The sequence below is a fragment of the Sapajus apella genome, unplaced genomic scaffold (assembly GCF_009761245.1).
Source record: "Sapajus apella isolate SASKATOON/1434 unplaced genomic scaffold, GSC_monkey_1.0 scaffold245, whole genome shotgun sequence".
NCBI classification, from domain to species: domain Eukaryota; kingdom Metazoa; phylum Chordata; class Mammalia; order Primates; family Cebidae; genus Sapajus; species Sapajus apella.
The window spans coordinates 155788-168610 of record NW_022437185.1 but is presented as its reverse complement, the minus strand read 5'-3'; the positions used below and the strand labels follow the sequence as shown (position 1 = coordinate 168610).

General features: G+C 57.1%; 1 protein-coding gene across 7 annotated transcripts in view; it reads left to right on the top strand.

Moving 5' to 3' along the window:
• SPNS2 (sphingolipid transporter 2) overlaps nt 1-12823 on the top strand; it is a 39652-nt gene that overhangs the window by 22623 nt on the left and 4206 nt on the right. For 4 of the 7 annotated variants that reach the window (XR_004266177.1, XM_032271706.1, XM_032271705.1 and 1 more), the window contains 7 exons: nt 3212-3348; nt 8960-9111; nt 9332-9398; nt 10798-10940; nt 11234-11386; nt 11481-11670; nt 12006-12071. Coding sequence is in view for 5 of the 7 variants with exons in the window: in XM_032271706.1 (XP_032127597.1) it covers nt 3212-3348; nt 8960-9111; nt 9332-9398; nt 10798-10940; nt 11234-11386; nt 11481-11670; nt 12006-12071 (908 nt within the window). In the remaining 2 variants the exon portion in view is untranslated. The remainder of the gene's footprint in view (nt 1-3211; nt 3349-8959; nt 9112-9331; nt 9399-10797; nt 10941-11233; nt 11387-11480; nt 11671-12005; nt 12072-12823) is intronic. The other 3 variants (XR_004266178.1, XM_032271709.1, XM_032271708.1) reach the window with 1 other exon arrangement.

The window sequence follows — 12823 nt, the reverse complement described above, 5'->3', positions numbered from 1 at the left end:
CTGTAATCCCAGCTGCTTGGGAGGCTGAGGCAGGAGAATCGATCGAACCCTGGAGGCAGAGGTTGCAGTGAGCCGAGATCACACCGCTGCACTCCAGCCTAGGGGACAGAGTGAGACTCCACCTCAAAAAAAAAAAAAAAAAAAAGGTAATAACTCAAAAGCCCTCACTTCCTAATGGTTGTACTATGTTTAAGTGTTAGTGTGTTCCCATGGTGGCGACGTCTGTTCTGTTTGTGCGGCAGAAACCCCGGACAGCGTATCCGTCTCTAACTCCCATCAGTGACCCGACCCGTGTAGCTTGAACTCAGCCAGGACAGAACTCAGCAGAAATGAGCAACCACAGCCGGGCACGGTGGCTCACGCCTGTAATCCCAGCACTTTGGAGGCTGAGGTGGGAGGTCAGGTCACCTGAGGTCAGGTGTTTGAGACCAGCCTGGCCAACACGGCAAAACCCCGTTGCTATTAAAAATATAAAACTTAGCCAGGCATGGTGGTACGCACCTGTAATCCCAGCTTGGGAGGCTGAGGCAAGAGAATTGCTTAAACGGGAGGCGGAGGTTGCAGTGAAACACACCACTGCACTCCAGCCTGGGAGACAGAGCCTCTGAGTACAAAAAAAAAAAAAAAAAAAGAGCAAACATGCCGCATAAGGGTTCCTCTTGCCCCTTTTTCAGAGCCAGTTAAACGTTTTTCAGCACCCCATTGAATGTGGGACAGAAAGGTCGTGACCTGACTGAGGTTACCGGCTGGGAGGCAGCAGAGGTGAATTTGAGCCCAGGGAGTGTCTCCCACACCCAGGTCTGTGCACCTGCAAGGGGATTCTGCTCAAGGCCTCTGGAATTAGTGGGTCTCCTTGCACACCCACCACGTACACACACTCCCCGGCCTGCTCTTGCTCGCATAAGAGAGGGGCGGTCACTCCCCCAGCCAAGTTCAGGGGGCTGTGCCTGGCCCTCTCGCCCCGCCTTCCCCTCCCTTTTCCTGCTTCCTTCCTCTCTCCCTCTTTCTCTTCTCTCAGGTCCCATCTTGCCAGGGTCTCAGGCCCACGCAGGAGCAGCCGGGCCCACGCAGACATTCAGCCTGGCGGTCAGAGGCCAATGGGCTGCCTTGTCTGCCACTCCCAGCCTTTGTCTGGCCATCTGTCCGTCAGCTGTGGGACTGCCTTCCAGGGGGAGGAACGGGGAAGGGGGCTGCTTCGCCGTGTGACCTAGGGTCTACCCTGCCTTGCTCTGCGCCTCTTCATCCCACCTGGGACCTCCAAGGCCCCTCCCTTCGCTGGCAGTGGTCTCCCGTTCAGCCTTTTAACCTCTTGTCCTGGAAGAACAAAGCCAGGTCATGGTGTGTGCTCGGCATCCCCTCAAGTCTTCCTTTGTCATCCATGGATGTCACAGTCATCACTGGGGGCTCTGAGGCCCCATGCCAGCCTCTCTGCTGTCCTCTGACATGCTGAGTGGACTCTGGCCCCAGGGCCTGGGCGCCTGCTGTTCTTCCCCCAAGAATTGCATGATTTGTTCCTTACCTCCTCCAGGTCCTGGCTGAAATATCTCCTCCTCTGACCCCTCTATTTAAAATTGTGGTGGCCGGGTGTGGTGGCTCACGCCTGTAATCCCAGCACTTTGGGAGGCCGAGGTGGGCGGATCGCTTGAGGTCAGGAGTTTGAGACCAGCCTGGCCACCATGGTGAAAGCCCGTCTCTACTACAAAGACAAAAGTTAGCCAGGCGTGGTGGCGTGCGCCTGTAGTCCCAGCTACGTGGGAGGCTGAGACAGGAGAATTGCTTGAACCCAGGAGGCGGAGGTTGTGGTGAGCCGAGATTGTGCCACTGTGCTCCAGCTTGGGCAACAGAGCGAGACTCCATCTCAAAAAAAAAAAAATTGGTGTTGGTGGTGGTGAATGACAGGAGTGTAGGATGGGGGATGGATGGCAGTGTCTTCAGCCAGCAGGAAAGCCCCTGAGACGCTGGGAGCAAGGGCAGCTGTGTGATCCGGCAGGTGTGAAATGGAGTTCCAGGCCCAGTTCTGCCCTGATTTGCTGTGTGACCTTGCGTAGATACCTTCCCCTCTCTGAACTTCTTTCCCAGGTAGAGTAAGGAGTGCAGTGAGGTAAAGTATAAGAAACACAGGCCCTGGAGTCAGGCAGATGGGGTCACATCCCCACTGGGACTTTTATTGCCTGTGGGATGTTGGGAAAGTCACTTTCCCTCTGTCTGTCTCCGCATCTGTGAGGTGCGAGGGGCTGGAAAGGTACATGATACGTGAGATATGGCCAGGTGCGGTGGCTCACAACGGTAATCCTCGCACTTTGGGAGGCCAAAGCAGGTGGATCACTTGAGGCCAGGCGTTCGAGACCAGCCTGGACAACACGGCCAAACCCCATCTCTACTAAAATACAAAGATTGGCCAAGTATGGTGGCCCGCACCTGTAATGCCAGCTACTCAGGTGGCTGAGGCACGAGAATCGCTTGAACCCAGGAGGTGGAGGTTGCAGTGAGCTGAGATTGTGCCACTGCACGCCAGCCCGGGTGACAGAGCAAGACTCTGTCTCAAAACAATAAACAAAAGCAAATTTTAAAAAGATACATGAGATAGGACGTGCTGAGCCCCTGGCACAGTGCCTGGCATGTAGAAAGTGTTCAATAAATAGGTCTTTACTCTTTTAGAAAGTACCCAAGGCTGGGAGCGGTGGCTCACACCTGTAATCCCAGCACTTTGGGAGGCCGTGGCAGGTGGATCATGAGGTCAGGAGTTCAAGACCGGCCTGGCCAACATGGTGAAACCCCATCTCTACTAAAAATACAAAAATTAGCTGGGCGTGATGGCGCAAGTCTGTAATTCCAGCTACTCAGGAGGCTGAGGCAGGAGAATTGCTTGAACCCGGGAGGCGGAGGTTGCAGTGAGCCGAGATTGTGCCACTGCACTCCAGCCTGGGTGACAGAGCAAGACTCAAAAAAAGTACCCAGAGGGCTCACCTAAAACTGGACAAACTGGGCAAACTGGACATATATTGGAAGGGATGGCGCCATGGAATCGCCTGACCTTGTAAGGCCGGTCCTGCCGTCCTGGGGTGCAGGTGGGTCTGAGGTCCCCTCTCTCTGGGCTGCTTCCTCAGTCGCTTTGCCCCACAGGTACTTGGCCTTAAGCGGGTGTGAAGTGGGCCGGTAGGCTGGGGTGCAGGGCCCAGACCGCCCCTCAAGCTCTCCTTTCCCTGCGCAGTGTTCATCTGCAGCTTCATGGTGGCCGCCCCCATCTTCGGCTACCTGGGTGATCGCTTCAACAGGAAGGTGATTCTCAGCTGCGGCATTTTCTTCTGGTCGGCAGTCACCTTTTCCAGCTCCTTCATTCCCCAGCAGGTGAGGCCCGCCCCGGCTTCTCCCCCACCCCTGTGTCCCGGGCCCTCCAGCGAGCGGTGAGTCTGACTGGCCTGTGCTCGTCCAGCCCGGGGCTTCCAGCTCCTTTGCTTGAACCCCAGCATCTTCCCAGTGCAGAGGGACGAGGTGGTCTTCGGGCACTTTCACAAAACAGCCCTGCTGCTGGGGCCTTCCCCATGCTAGTCCGACCAGAGAGACTTGCAGCCCGAGTGGCCTCCTGACTCCTTCTGAGTGGCCCTCTGACTTGGGATGGATGCAAAGAATAAGTCTGGCCTAGGAGTGAGGGCCTGGGTTCTAGTCCTGGCTCTGCCATTACCTGGCTGTGTGACCCTGGGGGAGTCACTACCCCTCTCTGGTTCTTGCTCAGTTTGTGCTTGGTCTGATGACCAGCTAAATTCTTGGGTTGATGTTCCAGAGAAGCAAACATCAATTCCACACAAAGAAGCATTCCCTCATTTAGCTCTCCCAGGCCTCGGCTTGACTATCCCAACTTTGTTGCCGACTCAGCTTTGTGGCCTGAAGAAACTTACTCATCTCTCTGAGCCTCAGTTTCCTCATCGTTAAAATGGGGATGATGCTTCCCAACTTAAAGGTTTCCTGTGAGAAGTAGCTGATCTGTGAAGGGCCAGGCCCTGGAACACGCCCGTGTTCATCCAGTCCCTGTTTCTGCTCTTTCTCCCGAAGATGAGCCTGTTGCCTTCTGAGATAGTGAGTTTCCCATCTCTAGGTGCATTCAAGCAGAGAGGAGCAATCACATGACGGCTGCTGTAGAGAAAGATGGTGGAAGAAGGGGAGAATATGATCTGTGTTCAAGGGGCTTTCAGTATAGCCCTGTCCTTGGGAGCACCCGGGCTTTGGGGCAGGAAGATTTGATGGGAGCTTCTGTGCTCAGAGCCTTCAAGAGGTGCAGAAAGTGTCCTCACTAAAGAGACAGCTGTCTCTTAAAATCCATGGGGTCAGGGAAGGCTTCCTGGAGGAGGTGGTATTTGAGCTAGGCAGGCAAGACTGGGAGATTAGGACTTTTAGTGAAGGCATCATGCGCAGAGGGAGCCAACCCACAGATGCAGAAATGGTGCAGTGTATTGAAAGAGTGACATTGGGCCAGGCGCAGTGGCTCACACCTGTAATCCCAGCACTTTGGGAGGCTGAGGTGGGTGGACCACCTGAGGTCAGGAGCTCAAGACCAGCCTGGCCAACATGGAGAAACCCCATCTGTACTAAAAATATAAAAATTAGCCAGGCATGGTGGTGTGCGCCTGTAATCCCAGCTACGTGGGAGGCTGAGGCAGGAGAATCGCTTGAATCCGGAAGGCGGAGGTTGCAGTTGCAGTGAGTGGAGATTTGGGCCACTGACCTCCAGCCTGGGGGACGAGAGCAAAACTCCATCTCAAAAAAAAAAAAAAAAGAAAGATTGAGGATTGCATTTTCACTGCAAAGGAAGTGGGGACTGGGTCATGGAGAGCCTTGAATGCCAGGCTCGAGGGTCTGGGCTTCCTTCTGTGGTAGTGCTGAGCTCTGGAAAAGTTTGAAGATCAATGGCCGGGTCAGATGTGGGTGGATAGAGGGGACATTGGAGGGAGGGCAGAGAGAATCGGCAGGTTTTCCAGGGACATCCTTGCTTCATGCAGCAGCTTCACGGAGGAGGGTCAGGTCAGGTGAGCTCCAGACCCAGGATGGGAAGTGAAAAATAAGGACTGGGCTGGGCGCGGTGGCTCACACCTGTAATCCTAGCACTTTGGGACGCTGAGGTGGGTGGATTGCCTGAGCTTAGGAGTTCGAGACCCCCTGGGCAACACAGTAAAACCCTATCTCTACTAAAATATAAAAGAAATTAGCTGGGCATTGCAATGTGCGCCTATAGTCCCAGCTACTCAGGAGGCGGAGGCAAAAGAATCGCTTGAACCTGGGAATGCAGAGGTTGCAGTGAACCCAGATCGTGCCACTGCACTCCAGCCTGTGTGACAGAGCAAGACTCTCTACAGAAGGAAAAAAAAAAAAAAAAAAGGACTGGATCAGAAATCTCTAGGGCCCCTCAGGGCCTCGTCTTGCCCCTGGCCAGGCCCCTGGTCACCAACCTCTGGGGCTGCTCCTGGGACTGACCAGTGAGCCGAGGCCATCGTGCCAGGCCTGGGCCTACCTCTGGGTGTGTGGAAGGGGAGGGAGGGTTGGTGAAGGAGATGAGCAGAGGCACAGAGAGAAACAGGTCACCCCCAGTGAATCTAGAAATCCACGGCAGTCACAATTTGCGTCCCATGGGGGTTTTAGACCTTGGCCATGTGGTTCTGAAGTTAATTTGGCAGAGAAAATGCCCAGGAGCCGCCAAGAACATTGTGAAAAATTAACAGCGAAAGGGGATTTGCCTCCCGGTTATGAAAATGCAGCTATTCTGACCCAAACAGCAGCCCCGTGGACTAAGAGCCACGCGACAGAGTCCTCATTTCCATGGGGATTTAGTGGAGGATGACAGCTGCATCTGAGACAGGTGGCTTGGGAGGAACTCTCTCTCCATCTGGATTGAAAGAAAAGTTTGGTCTGTATCTCAAACCATACTGCAGAATAAAGTCCAGAGAGGAGAGGGTAAAGCAAGAAGCAAGCTCTTAAAATCGAGGACTATACATCAGTGAGAAAAAGGCAAATAACGCAGCAGAAAATGGGCAAGGGATAGTTAACAGACAGCTTCAGAAGACACCCAAACGGCCAATAAATGTAGGAAGAGACAGTGCTCAGCCTCTCCAGTGATGGGGAAATGCAAATGAGAGCAGCGAGGTACCGTTTCACACCCGTGGCACTGGCGACAATTACAAAGGCTGACAATACCGAGTGTTATCAAAGCTGTGAGGACTTGGGGACTCCAGCCCTGCCGCTGGGAGTGTAAATAGGTAGAGTCTCTGTTGAGAGTGAAACGGCAGGATATTATAAAACTCGCTGCATCTCCCACGGCCCAGCCCTCTACTTGGGGTACATACCCAAGAGAAACTCCAGCTTGTGGACACATGCACGTAAGAAGGTTCACTGCAGCACTGTCACAGCAAAAAAAAATATAGGAAGCAATCTAAATGGCTGTCACTGGCTACACAGATACATGATGTATGACTTTTTTTTTTTTTTTTCTAGACAGAGTTTCGCTCTCACTCTTGTCGCCCAGGCTGGAGTGCAATGGCACAATCTCAGCTCACTGCAACCGCTGCCTCCTGGGTTCAAGTGATTCTCCTGCCTCAGCCTCCCAAGTAGCTAGGATTACAGGCGCCCGCCACCACACCCAGCTAATTTTTGTATTGTTAGTAGAGATGGGGTTTCACCGTCTTGGCCAGGCTAGCCCTGAACTCCTGACCTCAGGTGATCCACCCACCTGAGCCTCCCAAAGTGCTGGGACTACAGGTGTGAGCTACTGTGCCCATCCCGGTGAGACTCTTGACAGCAAATGAACTAGATCTTGATTCATCAGCATAGACGGGTTTCAAAAAGATAAGAATGTGGGGCGAAAGGAGGTTACAGGATAAGACGCATGGAAGGTTTCCTTTTACGTTCATTTTATTTTTATTTATTATTTTTTTTTTTGGAGACGGAGTTTCGCTCTTGTTACCCAGGCTGGAGTGCAATGGCGCTATCTCGGCTCACCACAATCTCCGCCTCCTGGGTTCAGGCAATTCTCCTGCCTCAGCCTCCTGAGTAGCTGGGATTACAGGCACGCGCCACCACGCCCAGCTGATTTTTTGTAGTTTTAGTAGAGATGGGGTTTCACCGTGTTGACCAGGATGGTCTCGATCTCTTGACCTCGTGATCCACCCGCCTCGGCCTCCCAAAGTGCTGGGATTACAGGCGTGAGCCACCGCGCCCGGCACGTTCATTTTATTTTTAAATGTTGTTTGTTTTGAGATGGAGTTTTGCTCTTTCGCCCAGGCTGGAGTGCAATGGCTCAATCTCGGCTCACTGCAACCTCTGACACCCCCTGCACTCCCTACCCCGGGTTCAAGTGATTCTCATGCGTCAGCCTCCTGAGTCGCTGGGATTATAGGCACCCACCATCATGCCTGGCTAATTTTTGTATTTTTAGTAGAGATGGGGTTTTGTCATGTTGGTCAGGCTGGTCTCGAACTCCTGACCTCAGGTGATCCACCCATCTTGACTTCCCAAAGTGCTGGGATTACAGGTGTGAACCATCATGCCTGCCTTAAATGTGTTTCACCGTGCTTCGTTGCCTAGGCTGATATGCAGTGGTGTGATCACAGCTCACTTCAGACTTGACCTCCTGGGCTCCACTGACCCTCCTGCCTCAGTCTCCTAAGTAGCTAGGACTACAGGTGTGCACCTTGATGTCCTGCTGATTTTTTTTTTAATTTTTAGAATTTTGTAGAGACGAGGTCTCGCTATGTTATCCAGGCTGGTCTTGAACTCCTGGCCTCAAGCAATCCTGCTGCCTCAGCCTCTCAAAGTGCTGGGATTACAGGCGTGAGCCCCTGTGCCCCGCTCACACAGAGGGCCAGGCATGGTGGCTCATGCCTGTAATCCCAGCACTTTGGGAGGCCGAGGTGCCTATAATCCCAGCTCCTTAGGAGGCTGAGGCAGGAGCATCCTTGAATCCATGGGGGCAGAGGTGGCAGTGAGCCAGGATCACACCACTGCACTCCAGTGATATTCCGTCTCAAAAAAAAAAATAAATAAAATAAAATGCAAAAGAGACAAATGACCCCACAGAAAAACAGGCCAAGGCTGTGGGCAGGTGATCCCAGGAAGAGAAACAGAGGTGAGGAGCTAAGCGCAGCTGGGGACATAGGAAGAGCGAGAGGGAGAAAGAGAGACCAGCATGAGGGGTCAGAGATGGGCCAACCCAGGCAGCACCCGGGATCACAGCCAGCTGGGGGCGAGGTGAGCAGACGGAGGGAAGTCAGGGAGCCCCCGGCGAGGGCTGGATGTGGGCAATGCTGGCCAGATGGGTGGTCAGGGTGGGGCTGGGGAACGATGACCAGGCTGGGTTGTCAGGCCTCGGGCAGCTGGGGACAGGAGGGGACAGGTCCACATCAAAGGGTCGCGCCACCAGCAGCTGGCAGAGCCCCACCCTTCCCCACTGGGCCAGACTTTGCCCTTTGATGTGTGCAGGGGGAGGGGCTCTGGGGCCCCTGGGCTTCCCTGCCCACTCCCGACTCACACTGGGCCTGCAGCGCTGCCAGAGTTGGCCCAGTCACCCGGCTTGGGAGAGGGACAGAGTGAAGTGTGGCGGCTTGAGGCTCCCGAAGTGCAGTCAGAACTAGGGAGCAGGTCTCCTAGTTGGTGGAGAGCCAACACCTAGGCTTGTGTCCCCAGAGCTTATGGGGGCAGAGGGGTCTGCCTGGGCCATACCACTCTCAAGCTGGGATCGTCTTGTCCCATCCCAGCGTGGGCCAGCCAGGCCCCGTCAGACCCACTATACAAAGGGGCAAACTGAGGCCCGGAGTGGCCGGGGAGGTCGTTTTTACAGAGGTGCAGCCCACCAGCACCCTTACCCTTCTCTCCCCTGGCTCCTGGGCCTTGCCGGGGGAGGGGGCAAAGCGGGAAGCAGAGAGGAGAGGGAGAGAGCGGGCAGCCGGTCCCCAGCATCCGCCGCCCCTCCCCACAGTACTTCTGGCTGCTGGTCCTGTCCCGGGGGCTGGTGGGCATCGGCGAGGCCAGCTACTCCACCATCGCGCCCACCATCATCGGCGACCTCTTCACCAACAACACGCGCACGCTCATGCTGTCCGTCTTCTACTTCGCCATCCCGCTGGGCAGGTGAGAGCCGAGACACCAGGGTCTGGCTGAGGATCTGGGGAAGGTTCCCTGCATGCTCAGGGAATTCAACAGGTGAATGGTCAGCCTTTGAGAAACGCCTGGACCCGCTCCCTGGCCAGCTGGCTGGGTGGTGAGGGTGGGCAGCCTCTTTGCAGACCAGCGAGCACTCCCTGTCCCCAGCCCGTCTCTGCTCAGCCTGACGTGTGTCTCTTCTCTGCAGCGGCCTGGGCTACATCACTGGCTCCAGCGTGAAGCAGGCAGCCGGAGACTGGCACTGGGCCTTGCGGGTAAGGCGTACGTCCCTTCCCTCCACAAGGACACCCTCCAGTCCAGACCTTGCCCCAGGGTTGCCCAGAGATGGAACCCAGGCTAGGACGTAGGCCTCCAAGATTCCTCCCCAGCTGCCTGGACCCTGAAATCCCTGCCCTTCCAGATTAGTGCAGATCGAGGTGTCAGAATGCTCAGGCATGCGGGGAGCCAGACACAGTCCTGCCGCCCTCAGGGCCCCCAGGCTGAGGGTTGGAATCTCCTGCCCGGGAGTCCCAGGTTGAGAACCAAGGATTCTCCCACCATGTCAGGAAATTCCAGGTCCATGGTGGTGCTTCCTGCCTCGAGCCCTGGCGCTGTGCTAGGGTAAGGCTGGGACAAGACCTCTGCGTGGGGGCCCCAGGGTCTGGAGTCACTTCCTGTCTCACTGGGTTTGGGGCAAGTTACCGAGGCCCCAGGACAGTGCAATCGGAGGAAACAGAGGCCCCCAGTGTCTCGGAGGAGCGGAAGCTTAAGACAAAGTGTTTTTTCCTAAAAGCAGGAAGGAAGCGGCCTCCGTGGAATTTCTTAATGGGGGGCGAGAGGGAGGTGGCATGCAGAGGAACTCCCCAACCCAGGGGCTCCCAGTCCCGGGGGCGCGAGGGGAGACTGTTCTGAGGGGCTGGTGGGACGGAATCCAGGCCGCCAGGATGTCACCCTCCCATCCGGAGAGAAACCTGGGGCCTTGAGGTTCTCTTCTGGAAAATGGGCTGGACACAGGGAAGACCCAAAAGGGCTGGTGAGCCTCTTCCTGTGGGGCCCGTATGGGCCACCCCCCTAAATGCCAGTCCACCTGGCCTGTCAGTCAGATGCTCCACGCCCAGACAGCACCTTCCCGGTGCCCTGTGGCTGAGGAACCTATGTTGGGAACTTGCCTCAGGAATTCTCTCCTCACTCAAAGTCGTCATCCCATCTGGCTATCTACTTCTCTCTCATTCGTCCATCTGTCTGTCCGTCCGTCTGTCTGTCCATTCATCCATCTGTCCATACATTCATATATCGATTCATCCCTCCCTCCCTCCTTCCCTTCCTCCCTCCCTCCCTCCTTCTGTTCTCCATCCATCTCTTCAGCCATCGCTCCTCTGTCCATCCACACACTGCTCCACTTACCCACCCCTTCTTCTTCCTCCAGTCTGGCTTCCCTGCACCCTCCCCGCTCCGGTCCTGCCCCTGGTCTGGAAGGTCCATCTCAAGCCCCCAGCCCCTTGACTGATCTCAGCCCCAGGTTTTCTCAGCAGCCCAGTTAGGAAGTCTGGGCAGACCCCAGCTCAGAGGAAAGGCTTGTGGCCTGGAGAAGGCGCAGTTTGCCTGAGACCCCCCTTCTGCAGCAGAGACGAGGCTGGCCAGGCCCTGGTGTCCTAACTTCCTGCTCCCTGACAGGTGTCCCCTGTCCTGGGCATGATCACAGGAACGCTCATCCTCATCCTGGTCCCAGCCACTAAGAGAGGCCATGCCGACCAGCTTGGGGACCAGCTGAAGGCCCGGACCTCATGGCTCCGAGATATGAAGGCCCTGATCCGGAAGTGAGTACGGCTGGGAAGGGCCTGGTGGGCGGGGGGGGAGTGCTGAGGTGAGGGGGGCTCTCCCTGCAGGGCAGCCCCCCGCACCCTCAGCCGGACACCCGCCAGTTCTGCTGTCTCAGTGCTGGGAGGGACGTTTTGGCCCCAAAAATCTATTATTTCTGCAGCCTGAATCCTCACCCCTGGGGCCTGTAAGACGAGGCATTTGGGGCCTTCTGTCCCCCCAATGCACGGGGCTGCCCGTGGGAGCTGGGGGAGGTCCCTCAGCTCAGTGCCACTGCCTGGCCTCTTCCCAGCCGCAGCTACGTCTTCTCCTCCCTGGCCACGTCGGCTGTCTCCTTCGCCACAGGGGCCCTGGGCATGTGGATCCCACTGTACCTGCACCGCGCACAAGTCGTGCAGAAGACGGCGGAGTCATGCAGCAGCCCGCCCTGTGGGGCCAAGGACAGGTGGGGCCCCGTGGGGTGGGACCTTGGATAGGAGGGCCCCTCAGCCTGAGCCCTGACCCCCCTCAACTCACGCCCCCATCCTCTGTCCCCACAGCCTCATCTTTGGGGCCATCACCTGCTTTACGGGCTTCCTGGGCGTGGTCACGGGTGCGGGAGCCACGCGCTGGTGCCGCCTGAGGACCCAGCGGGCCGACCCCCTGGTGTGTGCCGTGGGCATGCTGGGCTCTGCCATCTTCATCTGCCTGATCTTCGTGGCTGCCAAGAGCAGCATCGTAGGGGCCTATGTGAGTGCGGTGCGGGGAGGGGTGCTGGGGGAGCTGGGCCTGGGCTACGAGAGGGTCTGGAATGGGAAATTTGGTCTGACTTGTGGGACGGTCCCTTCCCTCGGGAGGCTCCTGTTCTCTGGCTGCCCTGCCCATCCCTGGCCTGTTGGGGCCTCTGGGTGCCTTGGGGCCGTGGGCATGGGTTGAAGTCTCTGGACGGCCCATGAATGGATGCAGGCCCTGGGGGGGATGTGAGGTTTTGTGGGCTCCCCGCCAGCAGCCAGTGTGTAGGGAGCAGCCTGTGGCTGCTGTGGGGGGAGGGTCCCCTGATGATTGCTTTGCTGTCTCCTGGGCAGATCTGTATCTTTGTCGGGGAGACACTGCTGTTTTCCAACTGGGCCATCACCGCCGACATCCTCATGGTGAGCCAGGCAGGCCGAGGTCACCTTGTGCAGCTGACCCAGGCCTCGACCTCACAGGGGCGGCTGGGAAGGGTGGGTGAAGGGGCGGGAGAGCTGTTGGGGGTGGGTGGGAAGGCAGACCTGCCAGGAAGGTGAAGCCAGAGGCAGGGAGGGGATCAGAGTTTGGGGTCTGCGTCTGGACAGGTCCAGGAAGCAGAGGGCTGGGTGGGCAGAGCGAGATGTGGGGACTGGGTGGGGAGGGGTGTTTCGAGGCTCAGGTTAGTGTCTGGGAGGCTGGCAGTGCCAGGCTGGCACCGAGGTACCACTGCCTGCCAGCACTCCACCCCCCGGGTCTGAGTGTTCATGGGCTCTGCCCCTCCTTGCTCAGCCTGGCTCCCAGGCGCGCCTGCCCAAGTGCCTGTGGCTGGGGCTGGCGGACAGAGGCCGTCTTCACGGGGCCAACAATGGGCTCCAGACCAGCCAGCTGGGGACAAAGGGCTGTCTGAGCGGCCAGCAGGGGCTTGTGTCCCTGGGTGGGGATGGGAGCACCCTGGGAGGAGCCAGGAGGGGCTAGGAACTCATGGCCGTCTGGGGGTAGCAGGGGTGTGACACTTGGTCCCGTGCCCAGGGATCAGTCTGGCCAGGGTTGGCAGGGGACAGGGGAGTGTGTCTGGGAGGTGTCAGGGCAGGCTCTGGGGCAGACGGAGGAAGGACTCATGGGTGGACCCTCAGGGTGCTCAGGGTCGGGTGCCCAGTGTGGGATAGCCCAGGAG